Source organism: Falco cherrug, chromosome 4 (assembly GCF_023634085.1).
Source record: "Falco cherrug isolate bFalChe1 chromosome 4, bFalChe1.pri, whole genome shotgun sequence".
Lineage (NCBI taxonomy): Eukaryota > Metazoa > Chordata > Aves > Falconiformes > Falconidae > Falco > Falco cherrug.
In genome coordinates this window covers 82,784,265-82,806,190 of record NC_073700.1, presented here as the reverse complement: position 1 = coordinate 82,806,190, position 21,926 = coordinate 82,784,265, and the positions used below count along the sequence as shown (strand labels likewise).

Genomic DNA, 21,926 nt, shown 5'->3' with positions numbered 1-21,926 from the left:
CATTGCTGTGTTTTGTATTTTTTCCATATTAACACCTACCACTATTAGAAGGAGTAAGATCACTGTGTTACCTGAGACCACAGCTTGCAATTTTACATCTAAGCAGTCTGGAAGGAGAAGGGCTCTTGTGGGTTAACCCTGGCCATCAGCTCAGCCCCACACAGCCGCTCGCTCACTCCTCTCCAGAGGGAAGGGTGAAGAGAACTGAAAAGGCAAGAGTGAGAAATCTCATGGATTGAGACAAAGACAGTTTAGTAAAGCAAAAGCCGCACACACAAGCAAAGCAAACCAAGGAATTCATCCACTATTTCCCGTGGGCAGGCAGGGGCTCAGCCATCTCCAGGGAAGCCGGGCTCCATCACAAATTAAGTTACTTGGGAAGACAAATGCCATCAGTCTGAACGTGTGAGTGTGTCCCCTTCCTTCTTCTTCCCCCAGCTTTTATTGCTGAGCGTGATGACGTATTGTCTGGCATACCCATTTGGTCAGCTGAGGTCAGCCGTCCTGGCCACGTGCCCTCCCAACTTCTCCTGCACCCCCAGCCTACTTGCTGGTGAGGTGGTGTGAGAAGCAGCAAAAAAAGCCTTGACTCTGTGCAAGTATCAGTAATCACAGAAAACATCCTTGTGCTATCAACATTTTGGTCACAAATCCAAAGCATAGTACCATACAAGCTACTATGAAGAAAATTAACTCTACCCAGCTGAACCCAGCAGAGGAAAGCAGCTTTTGATCTCGTTTCAGCAGCTAGCTAAGCCCTGTATTGCTCAGCCTATTTTACCTCCATTTATTTTCTTGTAGCACCAACCTATGCCAAGCTCTCATGATCAGCCCTTTCTTTATGGTTAGGAAAGTGCAAATCTTTTACAGAAAAGTACTCGAGACTAGAGGATGGGATAGTTTACACGCGGCGTTTTTTGGTTTCTTTTTTTAAACTGGCTCTATTCTGAAGTGATCCAAAGATCACCTTATCTACACAAAGATTATTTTTTAACAAAGATAAAAACTGCTTCCCTTACAAGATTCCTGCTTAGATCAGATTGCAGTAAAGCCTTGAAAGGATTAATAGAAGTGACACTGTATTGAGTACGTGGCTGGTGTCATGACTGCATCACGGGTTTTGATTACTTATTTGCAAGGCCAAAAGCGACAAGAGAAGTCAGAACTAAAAGAAACCCCACAGCTGAACATCATGGAGTACACACCACTTCAAGGCTTAGGCCAAACGGAGACTTCCCAACCTCAAACATCTAAGAACTCAGCAGCAGCACCAGTGAGAAAAACTTTGCCCAGGACTATACACCCGTATCTTCTCAGCTTTTTGGCAATGTCAGCCATTATTCCCACTGCTGTTACCATTACTACCACTACTGGTCAATGCGAGAACCACAAGAGAGGAACACACTCGGGAGGGCAGGGCAGGTAAGAGAAGCAAGGGTTTCAGTTCCAGGGAATCTCTCAGGAAAATTAGAAGCAAGGCACCCACTAATACATCTTTGGCAACCCTACCAACCAGAAAATCTCAAGCGGTACCTGGAAATGGCCCCAGACAGGCAACTCAGTACTCCTTCAGCAGTTCAGCAAGATGTTCCTTTCTGTTGCGGCATCCAGAAGACAGCAGAAGAAAAGGATGCAGTGGGGCAGAAATATTCTCTAGAAGCAGCTATCAGCCACAAAAAGCAAAACCAGTGGTTACACCACTTAGCAGAGGGAGGCTGGGGCAACTGGTTATCATAATCATCTTTATCTACTCAACTTGCTAAGGCTGTATCTCTGACATAAAACAAGAGCTGCCTGTGCCATCACATTTTACAAGTCTGTTTTTGTAACAGTACTGAAGTAGCGCCATTTTCTTAATCACATGTGCTGATGCTATGGATAATATCCAGCAAATGGATATAAGGTATAATCTACAAGGGTCTAGTAGTCTATGTGCTACAGATACAAACACACAAGCTAGTTTAGCCTGCAAGTATCAAGGAATTAATTTTTGAAACTGAAATCAATTTTTTGCACTCAAGGCTATGCTTTTGTCATTTGCTTTTTACCTTAGCCAAATTTTCAAGAATCTTAAAACACAAATGGTCAACTGAATTCTGCTCTTTGCATCCCCTCCACTAAAAAGATTATTAAGTTTACAGAGGCATCAAGCCAAGCTGAGATACATAAAAATACCTCTTCTCATTTCTTTGGAAAACCTGGGAAATCATTGCTGAAGTACACATGGTTGGTAATCTGAAGTACATAGGATGGATGGGGTTTCCAGAATTCCACTACCATTCAATCTTTATATAAAAATCATTTAAATAATGATGCAAGCTAGTAACATTAGCACGTTCCTACTCATTTTCAGCTATAGATTTTAAGGTACATTTTTACAGGTATCAATTCAAGTTAGGCAAACCTTCTCTTTTTGTAACAGTTATTTTCATGTGAAAGGAGGCAGACACTGCGCCGTGGTATCAGAATGTTAGTTAAGATCTGGATTTACTTTCTCACACAGGTGCAAAAGAATTTTATTTTATTATTTTATAGCCAGTTATTTTTATTGGATAAAAATGTGTAGGTGTCTTGAAGGAAATCAAGACAGCTTTCTACACATTTCCAGAATAAACAACTTTAAGTAAGCATTTCAACATAACTAAGGTCAAAAGGCATCTAATGTAAGCATTAAGAATGCTCCAAGTTAAGCCACTTTGTTACTTTGATACTCCGTCACTATAAACAGCTTCTAGAAAAGTACACTAACGCACAAGTCAGACTTCCCCTGAAGGAGGCTACTCTCTTCCCCCTGAAAACCAAAGTCAGACTGGATGTGTTTTATTGCCCCCCTTAAGAATTACCCTCTGAAAGTGAATCCTCACCTCTGATGTGAATTTCAAGGTTTTTAGTGGTTGTGCGGCTTTTTTTCAATCACAATCTTGAAGAGACAAAGTATTATTAATGATAGAAAAACTTTAATCAATCCACACAGATCCACCGATCTGTCTTTTGACTACTAAACCAAATTCATGTTATGAAACATAGTTTGTAAAGCGGTAGCATTTTCAGTATTTTCTCAGCAATGCACATTCACACTCCAATGTCACCTACCACATTGATGAAAACAGACCCGTCCAAAACTAAACACCAAAAACAATTAGGAAAAAAAGTCACAAAGCAGCAACGTGGTATTATTTTAAGCTTCATACACTTGCTCTATCAGACTCCTCCTTTAATTTATTACAGTCATGTACAGAATACAGAGCCCACCTAGACCAGGAAAGTTACTGTCGTTAAAGTCAACCACAAGATGATCCCTGTCCTCTTGCCACATACTGAGAACAGCTGGTAGGTTAGTTGCTTAAACAGGACAGCACCTGGGCGAAAAGAAAAGCTGTGTACATTTACATTATCCTTCAGTAATAGTCTGGAGGCTCCTGAGGTCTTTCAGTACATGAGTGGGCTCTTACACCGAATGTGCAAGTACGTGCCGGAACCAGACGCCCACACGTCTCGACGCACGAAGCAGCGATTCACAGCCCGAGCGCCAGGAGATGGCGCCGGCAGCAGCTGTTGCAGCATCAGCTACACCCGAGGAGCAGCTGGCTGTAGCTCAAGTTCTTGACATCCCTCTGCGATCAGGTTCAACTCGTCCCCTTCGAAACCTCGAGACAATTCCTTCTTTAGAACCACTGGCACAGGAAAGCCTCAACGTGTTCTGATGGGCGTGTATTTCAACCTCTTTTTGCCTGCTCTGCAGGAGTCAGGAGACACTTCCCTAGTAAAGGGAGATCGTAAGAGGACCCACTTCTGTCTGCCCTCACAGTGTCCCTTTCCACCTCGCTCAGCTGCTGTACTCCTTGGCAGATGGCCTTAAAAACTCTCGCCCTTTTCTTCCTGCAGAGCCATCTTTCAGGAATATACTACAGGTACAGCCGCCTACCACAGCAGAAGCAGCAACAAAATGAAGGTGCAGTGCAGGTCTGCAACTCAGTGTGATTAGAAACAAATGGAATGTTACACACCTCAGGTGTTTAGATGTCTGATGCGCCAGCTGATGCATCACTTCTAATACAGGTTGGAAGAGAGACTGTGCCTTCCTTCTGCTCAGCAACACTTACACTACATGACAATGTACAGTTCTAACTTCAATTCTTTTCTTTAGAAAGAAAAACAAATGAACTACTGGAAACCGTCACTTTTTTAAAAAAAAAAAAAAACACAACTTTTTTCTTTTTTACACATCTCATGAAACCAAGACTGTTAGCTGGACGACAGAGGAATATACACTGCTGAGTTATTACAGCAATAATTTTACACCATCTGAAAAAATAGCTGTACAACAATTTTCCAGACAAAGTTTCTTACATTAAAGTTGACAGACCACTATTGATTCTGATGTTGTGCAAATACCAAACTTCATTCACTTGTCAAAGAAAAAAAGTTTCAAGTTAATCAGCTGCAGATCACATTCTCCTGGCTTTCTTCATTCATAGTTTTCATAGTGAAGATATCCACTAATAACCAAAAAGATTTATTTTTATTCTCAACAAAATGCTAAAGCTACCAGAAATTCAAAACAAACAGGGAAGGGAAGGAGTGAAGACAACAGTGGTCATTAACACACACTTACGTGCACTACAGAAAACAGTATCTTTCGCTTCTATTTTTAACTTAATAGGAAAGTGGGAGACCATTATTAAGACAAAAAAGTTGACTAGAGTTCAACCTAAAGCCTAATCAAATCATACAGTCCAACCATCCACCATGTATTTTCATCATTTTAATGAGCAACTGTGAATTTTTTGTAATCAACGAATACAGCAGAAAATACTTGTGGCTTTTTTTGGATACCAGTAGTGCTATAAAACCCACTATGTAGAGTTCACCACATCAATTACCAAAGTCTTACCAGAGTTATTTAACAAGCTCAGAGCAGCAGTTTGACTCTGCCCAGCTACTAAATACACCGGTCTACTTCAAGACAGATTCTCAGAAGAAAAATAGTGGGAAATTAAATACGAAAACTACAAATTTCTCGTAACGTTTTATTTTGGGTACATGTAGAATCCCTATTATGGACAAATATCAAACTACAGAGAATCTGCATTTTGAAGCAGAGGGTGCAGAGACAAGATTCAGTCATTTATAAACTCAAAGAAATGCACTAGGGTTTGCACGAGGATCCTTTTGGTTCCTGTATCTATAAGTCAGCCAGACTCCCAGAATCTGAAAACAAAACACAAAGATATTATTAAGCAGGTGGTCTCCACCCCATCTTCTATTTGTTTTAAACATAAAATCCTGACAATTCTGAGTATGCAAATTTAGGATATTTTACTGTTGCTAAAATGGCACCACACACCAGCTTTCTTAATTAGAAAAAGAATACACCTTCTCAGAAAGTATTCATAGCTAGCAACAAACAAAAACCCCAACACTTTATCTGCAATGCAAGATATTTTCCATAGGCATGTCTAGTGTTAAATTATTCTGCCCCTTCCCCAAATTGTAAGTAATAATAAACCTGGTTTTAGTGCAATGATAAATCCTCCAAATTGTTTTATTTTACAGTTACCACTTAATTATGAGGCTATTTTTCTAGTACATTTTCAAATCTTGTTATTCCCCCCAACCTCTCAGCAGCTTCGCATTTTTAATAAAGAAATTGAGGGCAGAAGTCAGAGTGATTCTACTTAAGTTGCTGTAGTACCTACAAACCTTCTCAAAACTGCACTATAGAGCAGGAGGAGTATTTTCACATGCTTTACTGTGGGGTTATGAAAGACCTGCTCTGAGGGTTTTTATCCACTGCTCAATAAAGCCAGTACCCAGTACCATCTGGGTACCAAAGCAAAGACTCAAAGACCTTTTTAACCTGATGTTTAAAGTACATTTCACTCATCATGAAACTGTATCTTTGCATTACAGAAGGCATACACAAAAAAAAAAACAATCCCCAAATAAAAAAGGCCCAAATGACCTGGGGGGGGGGGGGGGGGGGGAGCGGGGAGTGTAGGCAGAAGAACAGGGAAACAAGGTAAAGTAATGGCACACTTTTAATTATGTTTGAAGAATGGTAAACCTGAACAGCTAACTTTCTGCAAAACTTTAACAGTTTACAGCACCACATTTTAATGTGGTATCTAGTTGCAGTTTGTAGTATAAATAACAAAGATGCAAGAACTCCCAGTGTTGAATAAAGACAAGCCCTCCTCCTGGCAGACTTCAGCAAGCTGACAGCCTAGAAAAATTTGATCTAATTATTTGACTCCTGAGATAGTACTGAAAGTTCCTGTAATAAACCTCCTAAAATTAATTGCTTCCTAAAACAATGCCTTAAAATTGGGGAAAAAACACTGCATTTTCTAACCTCCTACTCACCTCTGTGAAACTGAAGAAAAGTCCTATGCCTCCAACAAATGTCAGCACCATTCCAGAATATTCTTCTATTATCGGTGCACATGGTTGACACTGGCGACTTTTAAAACAATCCTGTAGCAGATACAGAGAATTTGCACTCCCTTGTCTGATGACACTTCATTGACTGAAAGCACCTAGCTAGCCCTCTAAAAGACTGCCAGGCATGAAAAAAACTCTAGCAGTTTTAAAGGACTCCAGAAAAGCAAGCATACAAATAACAATGGGGTACAACCTTTGCAGGGTGCTTTGTGATTACACTTCAAATAAGTTAACAAAAGAGCTTAGTATCATTGTTAACAACTACTTTACACATTTGTTAAAAAGCTCTGCTTTCTGACACTACAAAAACAATTGTACATTTTCAAACAAACAGAATGAGAAGAAGTTTTTTCACACTTGAAACACTTACAGAGGAGCAGGTTTCATTCTGATCAAAAACTCTGAATCCACAACAATTCAGATTTCTCTCAATATCTGTTCTCGCACTGTTAGTGTTATTCCATCCCACCTCTAGAAGTTGACTCTAGAAGGCATAAGCAAACACATGTTAATTGAGCTGTTTTGCATTTCACTGGAAACCAATACACTAGACCAAGTTGAAAATTCCCTAACTAAAACCTTCAGATCCTGAAGTCTAAAAGGATAATACATTAAAGAATAACTTGAATGTTCAAACAGCCTGTGTAGCCAACGAAACAGCAGCACTTAGCAGCAGCACATTCACGGTTGTAATTAATTTTCTTCCTTCCTTTTTCCTAAATACAAGAGCACTAGTAATGGGACATGCAGCTAATCTAACTGGGACTCCTCAGACTTTAAACAAAAAGTGTGTTTACATGTAAAAGCTGATTATTTACCCACTGTACTTTTGCCCACTTCTTATGTGGTAAGAATTAAGTCTCCATACCTCATGGAAGCTGGTTTTACTTTCACATTTAAGGGTCACCTCTGTTCTTAATGTAGTTAACTTTTTCAGTTACACAAGAACAATTCAGTGGCTTTATCATCTTTACATTATGATTACTGTAGATTTCATCAGCTTATCTGGAATTGCTGAACACATGACATAGCCAAGATATCATGCTCCTACGCTTGTGACCCTAAACCTAGGCAGGAAGCTTAAAACCAAATTAATTATTATTTTTTTTTTAAAAAAGACAGCTGAAAGTCACTTTAGGACTCAGATGTTATTTCCTTCTAGCTACTACAGCCAAGCACTGCCTAATTCTAGTACTTAATTAAAAGGATAATGTTGCTTTTCTTAGAATAGCCTCTCTCCATTTTGTGGAAGACTATATATAAATATGTGTGCATGTATGTACAACATACGTATTTACAGTATTATGCTATAGATTAACTGAGAAGTCAGGAAACTTACCTGCTGTTCCTTGTTTAGTGCCAAACAGGCACAGGAGACAGAAAACTGGACAATAAAGACTAGCAAAAGAATAATCATGTACTGGAAATAGTTAAGGATATACTCTCAAATTAATTTTGCTTTTATAACACATATGCCTAACGGTATTCCTTATTTCACTGGATAACAGTAAGTGCTTTAAAATAAAAGAACTATAGAAGTGAATTCTCACTGGATGTGGAAAAGATGACCCAAATAATGTTCGCAGACCTCAATCACCATGTATTGCCTCTTTCTGGCTACTACTATACATAGCTGTTATTTCTGGGTTAGGTGTTTCTTGCCTAGCAAGACAGCATGAGCAGAAACGTTAATAAGAGGAGGTTTCAGAGAGAAAAGTCTACAGCCAATTTCTCCAGCTTTAGGGACTCATGTTGTCATTACAAGATACTTCAATTACAAAATTACAAAAGATACTTAATTACAAAAAGATAACTTTAGCCTAAATGTAAAAAAAAGTGAAAGTTCCTTTTGGAACACAGCCTCACACACTTCTGAACTAATGCATCTGAAGACAGTGTAAAACAAAAAGAACAAACTGCGATACTAAAGATGACGTTTTGAAAGTCAAGCACTGCCTTCACAATCTGGCTGCTGTGTTCAGAGGTAAATACGTAACTCACAGAATTAAATGGTTTGTAAAGTGGAGGTCACTATTTATTCATAGACCATAACCAGAAAAATAAACAGTTTTATCGAATAAATCTCTTTTCTCATCCAAACAGGCTGATTTTGTTATGCAAGGCAGCACCACAGACTGCATACACACTGTTGGTGTGCACAAAGGGGCAGGAAAACATACTGAGAAGGTCTGCACTCATTTACAGTCTGGGTTCGCAATTAAAGACTAGGTATGAAAAGAAAGTGCTTCTTGACAGGCTGTATTACCAACAATGCACTCTCCTGCCAGCTACGACCAGCTCACTATCTGGAAATACCACCCTTTTCTACTGTTAAACATTAATAGTTCACATACTCTAGCTTGGTGTAGGGTTGAGCATACAGTAAGAGGCACCTGCGACACAGTGAGCCACCACAAAAAGCCCTCAAAAATTTGAATTATTTTAATTTTTAAAAAGAGGAGACATGAAAACTTCTGTCTTCAGAGCACAAACAAGGGAGAAAAAAAAGAAGCTGGAATAAAGTTACATGGGAAGGAAGTTTAATGTAGCCTACATTTGCCCAAAATAAGATTGTGAATTTCTGTTCTGTTTCTGAAGCACCTTCCACATCAGTCTCAGCTGACAGACCAGGTTGTTTACATGGCTTGAACCAAGCTGCAATGCATGTAATGCATCAAAAGGATACAAAGAACAGCAGTACTTGATGATGTTTCACCGCACCGATCAATCCAACTAAGGCAATAAGGAAGAGGAAGATTCCTACTGCAATTGCCACTCCAACAACTCTGAAGCTAGAGATGAGGCCGAAGCCAATTCCCCATGCCGCAATTCCAATCAGCAGCAGGCTTACCAGCTGGAGGGAAGAGAAAAAAAAAGTTAGTCTGCATATTAAGAGTCAACCTACACACAGCTACATTCTTTACATTAAAGTTGTTATTAGAAAGGTACAATTTTTCTTTTCAGTGAGAAGAGAAGCAGCACAAGCCTAAATAAACCAATCCTCCACTTCATCACAGAGGTAACTTCAGTTCCAGATGCTTTAAGGAACGCATGTTCTTCAACACTGTTAATGTGGAACTGTTACAACTTAATCTACCTACAAAGTCAAGTCATGTTGCATTATCTGTGACTGAATAGAGACATTAAATTGAAGCGCGGATTATAACAGAACCAACAAATAAGCTAAAAACCATTAGCTCATTCAGCTTTAATTCACAGAATGAAAGAATGAAAATTCCAAATGCTTTCTGAAACAGAAGGAGTGTATTTAAAGAAAATAGAACATAGAGCTCCACATACATAAAAAAAGCCCACTTTGCCAAAATTTACTGTAATCAGGAATACAGCTGTATTAATTCTACAGTTGATGATGTAACACAACAGTTGGCAAGATCACACAAAAACACTTTTTAGATCTGTATCTCAAGGACTTCATGTAGTAAAACAATAAAGGTGCCCTGTCTCTGCTACATATTTCTTCAAGAAAATAGCTCCGCTATGAAGTCAATCCTATTCCAATACCCAAAACACTCTTACGTCATTTCCTTCCTTCTAAAGATGGTATTCAAGGAAGGCAGGCAGAATCTGTCCCAGTTAGTTTACTCGGATTTATTGTTTATACAGGCAGGAAACTCCAGCCTTTCCTGTTTCCATGCCAAAAACACAGAAGAAAAAAAAATTCCAACATGAAAAGCTGCAGAGAAATCTGTAATGAGGTACAGCATGAGGGAAGCAGCAAAGCCAATCCAGATGTCCAATACACAAGATGCCTAATACTCTCTTGCTTGAAACAGTTAAACCTATGTGTAATCTACCACCCATTACATTCTCTGTTAAATAAACACCGATTCAACATGCAAATTTTAACCTCCCAAAACCATGACCTCACCAAAATATACCCAGAAATTGTATCATTATTAAAAAAAAAAAAACAACAACAAAACTGTAAGCATTTGGTCTAGTCCAGCCACTTGGCTTTATTCAACAGAAAACACAGAGTGAGCACCTACACTTGCTCACCAGTTGCCATTCAAACAAGATGCACCTCATGATGTTTTACTACTTACCCTGAGGGATGGGGAAGAAAAAAAAAAAGAGGACATTTCCAACTTATTTCAGTATATTTACCCTACAGCAGGGCATTTTTGTTGATTTTAATACCAAATACATCTGTATATTTTTTCAGCTTAAGTACATCTTAGAAAACTGAGCTATGTAATGCTGCTTTTGAAACACGGAACTCTAAAATAACATCAAGAAAGCTAGTAAAACAAGTGGTGATGCTTATCAAGATCAAAATACAGTGGGTGGTTTTTTGTGTGTTCACGGAAGAACACATCTCAAAAAATATTTTTACCAAAAGCCAGTAAACCACATAAGAAATTTATGAGTCTGCAAGAAGAAAAGGAAGGTATTTGTTATACCTACACCTCTCTCTCACCACAAGGACAGACAAAAGAACAATATACAATTTCAAGCAATTCTTCAGTAGCAGTAGAGTTTTAGGATTAATTCACATTTGTCTTTCTTTCTCTTAAACAAAAAGCCTTAACCACCATGTTTATTTAAAACCAAAACACCAGGCCAAGCTGTAGTGAAACTAAATTATGAAGAGGGGAGAAATAAAAAGTAAAACAAAACAAGAAGCCTTGGCTCAGCCACAGACAGATTTTCTGAATGCACACTGCACATTCCTGATGTCATCATGTTAAAAATTAGCCTTGCTAATCAGACAGTTATGTGCAAAACCTACCTGGTCTGATCTATGCCCATTCACTATATTTCTTCATGTCATACTACCGGGAAGATTTATTTTCCCACGTAAGCATCAGAAGTGAACAACAAAAGAAATCACATAACCCAGTTTCCAGTCAGAAGGTGCTGGCTGACGTCCCATACTCTGCACCAACTTAAAAGCACGGAGGTCACACTGCCAGTAAACAGCTCTTCAAAGTGTTACCTCATAAAAAAACCTCAAAGGCAATGACAAATCTCAATTAACAAAGAAAAGCAAAAAAACTTTGTCCCTAATGATTTTCACCAATACTTCTTCCTTCTGCCTGAGCTATGAGTGTCAATCTTTATTTTCACCAATCTGCCTCCAGGACACCAAAAACTGTATTTGTTCAGCTCTTTCCTCATTTCATAAGAGGTCTAACCCAATTTGATGCAATTACTTTCAGTCTTGAAGTATCAAAATCAAAAGAAGAGACTTGAACAATATCTGTGCCTAAAACACCTACTGGATAAATGCAGTGTGTGAACTGCAGGGTACTGGTTTCTTGCTGCTGTTACTCATCCCAGCATCCATTATTCTGACAATATGTACAAGAAATGAGTGCGTATGGCACTAAAAGCTATTACCATGACCCCCTGGCCCAAGAAGTTTTTCTGGCAGACACATTATGAATCTGGAACTGCCATGGTTTTCCAGTTGAAAAGAAGCCTCTCTGGCCTTTAAACCCATTCTTGAACCCTGGATGTTCAGGAATTGTGTGACCGACTTTGAAAAATGAAGTATCATAAAATAGTTCAGTTTCTCTTTTGATCACATTCCAGTTTTAGAGCTATCAGTCTCATTTTCAAGCTTTACCTCCATAATATCAAGGCTGTATTTTCTCTTTTCACATGACAAAGTTGTCCATTATCCAATTCCTTAAAACATCTGGAAATTCAGTATGATCACAGATCCAGGCTACTGGGCTCTGCTTGACAAGCTAAGTGAAAATGCTGTATCCAGTCAGGCAGATACATGATTTAGATAAAAGTAACTATAAGCTACTCCAATTCTGGCCATTTAAACTAATGGAAAACTGACTTCATGTTTCAAAACTGGAGATGGCAGGTTTACAAACCATTCTAGAAACAGATTCAGTATTAAGTTCCTGACTCCTCAGCATGTTGATGTAAAGATGAAATCATGGTTATTCCTTCATTTTCAGGTTTGGATTGGACTATCTGAATGTTGAGCAGTAAAACTATACGTAACACACACACATATATATAGTGCCATAATGTGAAAAACTAAAGTAAACATACTACTACAAGCAGGAAAAATAATGTAAGCTGCTTGGGGAAGAGGTTTTAGAAGTCTGTAAAACAATGCAAGGCTCATAGCATTAGGCACTGTTCAGCCACTAGAAATGACTGCTCTACAGGGCTTATTTCAGTGTTTTGGAACAAAAGGATTTAGATGAAGTATTTCTAAAAGTGAAGCTGCTAAGACTCTGTAGTAAAATGTACTTGAAACAAAAGTACTTAGTAGCCATACTTTTAAATGAGTAATATGTACATTCTAAATGGATAAGCTTTATTTACTTACAAAAAAAGTAAAAAAAAAAAAAAGTTCCTTTATTTCTGTTAAATAAAGGAAAAAGGACTGTCTACAGAGCTTCTGAATGTCACATTTTCTTTTTCTGAAATGACATTTCACAGCACCAGATTCCCCTGAAGAAAACAGCATCATCACTGGAAGATTGAAAGTATATGTGAAACTTCATTTTATGTATATGAGTTGACTTACATAAAGTTAGTCTTGGTTACCAACACTTCAGATTTTTGCTTGGTACATCTATCAGAAATGTATGAAATCACAGTTCAGTTTTTAGTGATTAGGACTGATCTGGTTTCCCACAGCAGTCTCATAAGCTGAAAAGATTGGGTTGGAGAAATGACCAGTTAGACTGAATGACAATAGGTTGGACTGCTTGAGCTTCAAGGGTAGCAGCTGATGGCTCATCATCCAGCTGGTAGCAGGTAAGGAACACCACAAAGGCTGATACAAGGCCAATATTACACAGTATCTTCATCAGCAACCTGGGTGATAAGACAGAATAAATCCTCAGAAAATTTGTGGATGATACTAAACAAGGAAGAATGATCAACTCTCCAAATATATTAAACTCAGATAGACCTTGATAAACTTGAGGAATAAGCCAACAGGAACCTCATAAAGTGCAAAATTCTGCTCCTGAGGTGCTTCCGGGGAGCCTGGGAACAAACTGGTTGAACAACAGCCCTACTGAGATAGATCTGGAGATCAAACTGGTTGCCAAGCTGAGTATGAGCCAAGAGTGTGTTCTCATTGCAAACAGGGAAAGCCAAGAGGAGTGTACTCAAAGAAAACAACGCTAGTGAGACTGCAGCTCAAATACTGTGTCCTATTTCAAGTCCCCCAGGTCAAAAAGGAATCTGAGAACCTGGAAATGGCCTGGAGCCTTGCAGGTGATGTTTGAGAAGCAGGTGATGGAGCTGTGTTGGTTTAGTCTAACAGAGAAGCTGCCTAGGGATAGTCTAATAGCAACTGAAGCTGGAGGCGATTTGCAACAGCAACGGAGGCAGTGTTCTCGGCTTCACAAGTAACAGCTTTGGAGGTTCAGACTGGACATTAGAAAAAAACAGCTGCAAGGTGGTCTGGTGCCATACTCGGGTGATAATCTTTGTTCTCAGAGGTTTTCCAGACTCAGTAGACAAAGCCACAGCTGACAAGTATTAGTCATAATCCCACTGTGAGCAGGAGCCTGGACAAATGAGCGAGCCCCAGAAGTCCCTTCCAACCAGCACTCCCACACACCACAGCCAGCTCTTCCACTGCAAAAATTTTGCCACTCTCCACATCAAAAATCAGAGTTCTAACAGGCAGATAAGAGACAGATTTAGCACTACGCAAGGACTGTTCTGTACCGTCTAGCTCACTAAATATCTCCTAAACCCCATACCAACAAAACACCTTCTTAAAAGCAGTAAGGTCCCCCAGTAAAAGAGCAATGAATGATTCTGAAGAAGCACTTAAACAGCTTCAAAACCACCGGGACAAGCCAACAGGTATTAAGAGCAAAAGAATTTATTACAGTCTCAAGCTGGAACAATTTGTCCCACGGAAACATGCTATAAACACACAGTGTCTGCAAACCAAAAAAGCAACGTAAACCCATGGGAACTGTGTGCATGTGGCGGGGGGGTGACAGCTAATATTTTAAACTTAATATCCTCATTTACTACATACTGTGTTTCCCATCAATACAAACCCTAGCTAGCAACCTTATTTAAAAAGCACACACGCAAACTCAGGCTTAGCATAATTCTACATATAAACGCATCAATTTTGAGGTTAAGTAAATGCTTTACCGGAACCAACCTACAGGTAGCACAAATCCTAAGTGAAGAACAGACAGTAGTTTTCACTATGAGATTGAGCAGTTTTTATAAAGAGTAAAAAAAAAATATTTAAGGAAATCAAGCATATTACCAACAGACAAAATGTTACTCCATTATCAGCACCTCTACCAGAAAAATTTTAGGGACTGTAAGTTCAAGAACATTGGAATGGATCAGACTCCACTTTAAGTGATTTCCATTATATATTTATATATATATACACACACACACACACACACTTGAACTTCAGAGATATTTAAAAATTAATTTAGAGTCAAAGAATGTCTTTGTCACAGAGATGAAGTCATCACAAGTTTGACTGCCCTGTTTTCCGGTTAATTTCTCATTAACATGATTAAAGCATTAGCCTTTACAATACTTGTCAGGGTTCTCTTTCCCCTTACTGCTGCATGAATTACTACTCCTATCAAAAAAAAACTCCAAAAACTCTTAAATTGCCCTATTCTTTAAATCCAAGTTCTCCTGTGCACACAGCTGCTCATTACCCTTGCTCCTGTACTGGAAAAAAGTATTTCTCTTCACACTTACCCTTTGTGTATTTATCCACAAGGAGTCAACATTACAAGAAGAAAACATGACACTGATGAGTTATTTCTCTAGACCATGCCACTGAGAAACAATGCAAATACCCAGACCAGTTCCTCCTTCCTTCAACAACAATCCACAAGCAAATGTGCTGTTTTAACTAGCAACTATTCAGTATTGCAACTAGCTTGGACTGCTCACAAAGAAGGAAGTCATATGCAGAAGTTTGTTTTCCCACTGTTTTCTTGTAGGCTCAGCCCAAAAGGGAGTTAGTAAAAACTGCATTTCAGAACTTACATGTCAAGAAATACAGCCTCACCATTCCCAGATAAAGAGACTATAGAGCCTTTACACTGGTACCAGCAAAGGAAGTATTTACAGACTACGTGTCAGGCTGGGTATAGAACAGGAACTAAAACCAGAGAGATTACACACATGAAGAAACACATCCTCCCTAACTTCTCTCTCCACATTTAAGTTCATCTTCCACTTCTTTAAGGGGGCTTTAAATTTTAAACCTCAAATGGTATATACTTCGAAGGTAGAGATCGCCACCACCCTGCCTTTCAACTGGGCCAACCATTTCTGCACAGCCACAGAGACTCTAGAACACAACTCTCCTGGATCCCTGCACTTCATCTAAAACCACCACATTAAAATAAGTGGCAGTATATAGTGGTACACCTTTAGCAAGTTTAGACTAAATTGATTTCTATCACAGCTGTGAGCTAGCCAACCTGTAAGCAACCTTGTCTCCTTACAGTACTTGTTCAGCTTTGCTGAAAGCAAAATAAAGGCTGAGCAGTAAGGAAAACTCTGGGTACCTCCAAAGGATTTCTAACAGAATGCAAAACCTTCCACCCTTAGGTGCCTTATTTAAATGAAGTTATCAGTAGTCTGGTTACTGAACAGCCTTGAGACACATCACGTGGAACAAGTAATTTCTGTGAAAGGCAGAATTCCTGTTATCATGAAAGCCAGTTCTTTCTGTTTCAGGCCTACTTCAGAGTTCTTCATGGCACTGGCCAGCACTTACGGTCAAGTTGGTTTTGACGTGTAACAAGGTCCTTCCACATTAAAATGGCAGAGATTTAACCTATTTCGTACTCCCTGATCTTTGGAAATGAAAGCTTTCTGCTGTGTATCAGGAACAATTATGTTCTAAAATATTTATTTTTGCTTCCTTTTTTGTTTATTGTTTTTTAAGAAGCTATGAAACATTTTCAGGAAGCCCGATGATCCCACATACCCTTCTTCCACACATGTATCTCCTTCAACACAAAACTGATTAGATTAGATCACAACTAATAAATTAAGCTACAAGGCTACAAGACATTCAAAGGGCTTCTCAATAACTGTCATCTGCACCACTAGGATGGCTGAAAACATCAGTGGTATCAAAACATGCCAAGCTCCATACAGCCTCCTTCTTCTGTGCCCTGTCGTTCTCCAGTTCCTTCATGAAAGTGTCTGCCTTCCTAGCTCTAAATGCCACTATGCACTCTGCACAAGGCAAGTCAAACAACAAAACCCACTCATATCTGGTCTATGGACCCAGTACATGTCTCAGTTCCCACCTGCTACCACAAACCGCTGTCACTTTGGCTACAAACTGACAGACAGTACAGCTGAGGGTATTCCCAAGCACTGACAAAAGGTCTTGTAGATCCATGTTTTGGCTGTAGCCGCCCTTTCATGCTCTCAAGCGTGAGCATAGAAACCTTCCCCAAAAGCCAATGAATGCAAAACAAAACAAAAAGGCCAAATGCAAGACTAAATTGACATGACCAACATTAACCTTCCCTGCCACACACCTGGGAGCTTCTGTACCACTTTAATTTACGTGTCAAGACTAGATAGTACAGCTTATACTGCTGCCTTCAAAATGTCCTTGAGAATGACAGAAATAACTTACAGACAACCTGTCCCACTTGCCAAGCACCCAGTTAGGATGCCGAGCTAGACCAGCCCAGCACAGGCTAGTGCTGGGGCAAACTTTTGACTCTGCACTCTTAAATGCTGACTAAAGACTGTCAGACACAGCAAACAGCAGGCTATTTACTGGTCACTTCTTACAGTAAAACAAACTTATACAAACCAAACCAGAACTGAACTCAGAGATCACAGGTTCATGAAATTGCTGCATAAGGCAAGAACTGTGTTTCTCTAATTCCTGTCTGCTTGTACCTGGCTCCGTATAGCCACTACAGCAGTCAGGAATTATCAGACAATGCAGGAAACAGTCACATCCCCTTTCCATAGGAATATCCACATGTTCGCCCTGCCTCTAACACCAGGTTTCCCCCATGCAGCAAAAAGACAGATGGAGCTAGCACACTTGCATGGAAGATGCAAAATGCTCACTCCTTTGCAACGGAAACTCTGTATTCAAGACGAATGTTATTAAAAACCCTATGATGTCAAGCACACATTGTCCAAACCTGAAAATTTCTGCACTCACCTTTCACACTCCCATAATACAGGCAAAGCAATTTTGATAGAGGGCAGAAAGCACAAATGCACTAACTACACCTCCAATAATTGCTGCATCCAGAGAACAGGCAGCGATAGGAAAAAAGAAACTAACAACTTTCAAATACAGTGCTTGAAAATGGATGCAAAAACCAGGACATTTCATAGACAATCAAAAAAACAGGTTCAGAGAACAAAGTCATAGAAAAAGTACATTACTTTGACAAGGTACTTTAAAGTGTTCTGAGGAAATGTGGATGATTTTGTGGAATGAACTCTGTGCCACTAAAAAATACACACTTTAATGGTAAAGGTACCCTGTGTTTTAATTTCAAACAGCCACTCTAGGTGTAAGAAAAACTGAAAGCCTGCTCATCAAAACAAATGTGAGATGTTTACTTACCAACAGTTCATGTTTGCTGCTACAGCAATAATTAAGTAGCTGCTTGGGTGACAAAACCAGCACACACCATGCAAATGAACTGACTATTTTTTTTTTAAAATTTAAGTATCTGTGGCCCAGCTACCACCCAATCTTTCACCACTAATTAGCGCTTAGGAATTTCCCTTTCCGTTCTGAAAATCTGATTTGAAATAACAAATCAACTGTTCATACTTCAACACAATTACTCAAGACCTCCTTGGAAGGAACACTGTCTACCTAAGGAAATCCTTGTCTGGTTAACGTGAACAAATACTGGTGGAGCCAGCATCTAGGGTTCTCATACCTGGAAGATTAGAAGCCTTAAATTACATACACATCCTTGAATTTGGCTGAATTCTGTGGACAGACATTTTAAACAGTTTGTATGGGTTTGCCATTTGATGGGAAATATAAGTATGACTGAATAAAGACAGACAAAATTTGACAGAAACCCAAGGCTAGTATCTTAAAGGTCCTTGTATACAGACATTTCTTCCATGTCAGACTTCATTCTGGCAGTACACATAATTATATACACAGAATCAATAAATACTCTCAATTATTCTTCTTGACTCTTCCTATAAGAAATCATACTGAAGTCAGCAAGATTCAGCATAGATGTCAGAATTACTCATGTAAAATACATTTTAAAATAGAATCAGGCCCTAAGGACATTAACTTAGACCAGAGAAGAACCAAAAGTCATTAGCAAAGTACCATCCAAAAAGAACATTAAATAAGCAATTAGGTTAGTGGGTTTCTGGTTTCTTGCCTTAAACCAGTAACTGATTTATTACCGCCAGGACATGTATTTTTCTTGGTGTACTACCATAAAAAGTAATATGCAATAGACAGCAATAGAAAAATAAAATAAAAAGAAATATAATAAAATAAAATAAAAAGAAAATAAAAAGAAAATTAAGCTCCAATATCCTATTCTAGAAGTCTTTTAAAGAAAAACGGAGTATAAACTGTAACCCCCAATATACAGTTCTAAGCGTTTATTTCTTTCAAGAATGTGATACAGCCACATCAATGCTAGCTAGAAAAACATTCGATGAGTGTTACCTATTTGAGCTGATACCCCTTCTTACCCCCACTACTCCCCTCTCATCAATTATTACAGTGAATTAATATTGTTTAAAAAGATGATGCTTTTGCTTGTTTTTATTCTGTCTTCTGTATTTTCTTCCAGCTGGGAAAAAAATAAACCTATCATTCATCACTTTTGCAACCCAATTCTTGTATTGTTAGGGTTTTGTCTAGCCAAGGACCAGAGAAGCCCACATAGTTTGCTAGATCAACTCCACCAGGCCAACTAAACACCTTAAATGTTATTTCTGCAACTCAGAATTTTAAAGCATTAGTCTTGTAACTTGTCTATAATTTATACACAACACAAGCAATAGCAATTGAATATTCCAGTTACTGTAGTTCAAAGAAGTCATTCCTTCCCTTCAGCAAAAATGTGTGGTCTGCATAGGTCAAATGAAAGAATACCATGTGACACCCACAAAGTAAATTTGACTCAAGGAGATATCAGAGCAAGATGAAGGTCACAGGTGCACTGTACAGGTATCACAGACAAAACTACAGAGGTCCCAAAGACCAACCCACCCTTGCTGAGGCCAAATATGTCCAAAAGGCCTACCAGACCTCTTATACCTGGTGAATATGTAGCTATAGGAATAAGTAATGGTGTCTTCAGAGAAAAAAACAACACCTACCATCCAGGTGACCTCAAAATGAGATTTGTGCATGTATTAGGTTAGAAAGAACCAGATTTCTTTCACTACTCTGTCACTAAAGAAACAGTAACAACAATGGCAAAAAGAAGTCTTAAATTAACCTCTGGTTTACTGAAAAGAGAAACCAGGATGGGACTATTTACCTGTATCCTATCCATTGGGACGGTGCAATCCCACAAAAAGCTGGCCATGATGATTTTTTGAGGTCACTTCCAACCTGGGCTATTCTATTCTAACCTTCATTACGACAGTCTACAAACACTGACCTTGCCTCCAACTACAGTTGCCAAACGTGGCAATGCCTGCCTGCTCCCCTCTATTCTGGCTGGGGTTAGCTTGGGCGATCCGTAGCATCACAGGGATCCTGGGTGACTTTCACAGCTGTATAAGCAGGGACTTCCTAAGCATGTTCCACAGACTTTTTCAGGGACATACTCGCTCCGCAAGCTCCTCCAAGGAAGCACGTGCAATAGCACAGCTTCTCCTATATTAAGTTCCCTCTTTTCTGAGGGAACTTTTCACTCATACACCAAAAAATACAACAACTCTGGCTTCAGCACAAGCACTTCTATATCCATTTGTGCTTCGTCCTGGTGACTAGCGTCAGGTCCAGTAACCGACAGCTACGAGAACTCCTTGTTCTGATGAACAGCCTTAGACCTGTTTATCCCACTGTCCTGCCCTCAGTCGAGATCAGGCAGTGCTTTCCGAAAAGCACCACCACCGCTGCCTGCAAGCACTGGCTGACCCCAATTTCAGCCTGCTGGAAGTCATCCCCAAGCATGAAAGTTAACGTGAAACATTAGAGGACATACTACCTCACCAGATGAGCTGTGAGAGGAAGCCATTACATGCACTCACTCCTGTCTCTTGCTGCTTCTGTGTCATTTTAAAATAGATAATGAGGAAAAAAACCTGCAGCTACACCGTAACTGGAGATTTTATTGTTCTCTGTTGAAAACAGGCCCTCCAGCTTGCAGAGGCTAAGCGAGGCACCTGCCTGATGCTCCCCAAGAAGTCAGTTATTTCAGTTTATTACACTACTATTTCCCTGGCCCTCACACACACAGACGTTACCGCCGGCCTGGTCCATCCCCGGGAAGACCAGGGGGCCGGGGGCCTTGTCGCTCGCCGAAATGCACTTACCTCTCGGTGCTACTCCCTGGCTTAGGAATAACAAAGTGATCCCTTCCTCACTCGCGCCCGGCTTGGTGCAGCGACCCTTCCACGCAAGGGAAAAGGGCACCGCAGCGCCGCCGCTCCGCAGCCCGGCCCAGCCCGCCGCCGGGGATGCGGTTTCCCCGCGGACGGGCAGCCTCGCCCCGCCGCCCGCTCCCGGACCGCCCTGGATTTTGATCCCGGGGAGCCACGTCTCTGCAGTGACAAAGCCTGGCCAGACGGGTGCCACCTCGCCCGCAGCTGGAGGCCGCAAGCGAGCGGCGGCCCCGGCTCCGAGTCCCCCCAGCCCCTGGGCACCATCCCGCCGAGAGGAGGCCGCCTCAGCCCGCAGCGGAGCGAGCCCCGCCGCCTCCCCTCCCCGCCGCCGCCCCCAGCCCACCTCACCCCGCCACCCGCCGGGCGGGGGAGACGCGGCCGGACAGCCCGCGCCCCCCGGCCGCCTCGCCTCACGCACCGTGTAGAGCAGGTTGAGGGCGCAGAGGCAGTTCTTGGAGCACGCGAAGCCCCCGCACACCATCGCGCCGCCGCCGCTCGGTACCGCGCAGCAGGAGCCGCCACCCCGCCCCTCGCCGGCAGGCGGGCGCGGCCGCAGCAGGTGAGCGACGGCGGCGGCCGCTGCTGCACACGCCGATTGGCCGCTCCCGGGCACGAAGGTAGAGACACGCAAATGAGGAGACGCGGAGAGGGCTGGGAGCGCGGGCGGCGGCGGTGCCAGTCACCCGCTATCTGCGAGCCCCGAGCGCCCGCTGCCTCGCCGCGGCGTTGTGGGGGCGGGGGCGGGGCTGGGGCCGCCGCGCACCCCTTTCTCCTCCTCTACTGTTACGAAGGCCGCCGGGGCGGTGGAACGCGCCCGGCCCGCTGAGCGGGGCCCGGGCCTGGCCCCCGGGGCTGGCAGCGCCACCTGTCCCGCCGCTGGAGGAGGCCCTGGCTGCGCGCCCCGCCCGCGGGGCTGGCTG

The 21,926-nt window shown here is 41.1% G+C and overlaps 1 protein-coding gene across 1 annotated transcript; it reads right to left on the bottom strand.

Moving 5' to 3' along the window:
- Positions 1–4,750: 4,750 nt before the first annotated feature.
- Positions 4,751–21,731, bottom strand: TSPAN13 (tetraspanin 13). The gene is made up of 6 exons (XM_055706598.1): positions 21,425–21,731; positions 9,131–9,298; positions 7,784–7,864; positions 6,815–6,928; positions 6,367–6,477; positions 4,751–5,211 (listed from the first exon to the last, which is right to left on the bottom strand). Exons 1-6 carry the CDS (start codon positions 21,485–21,487, stop codon positions 5,137–5,139), a joined length of 612 nt encoding a protein of 203 aa, XP_055562573.1. The 5' UTR covers positions 21,488–21,731; the 3' UTR covers positions 4,751–5,136.
- Between the last annotated feature and the right edge of the window lie 195 nt (positions 21,732–21,926).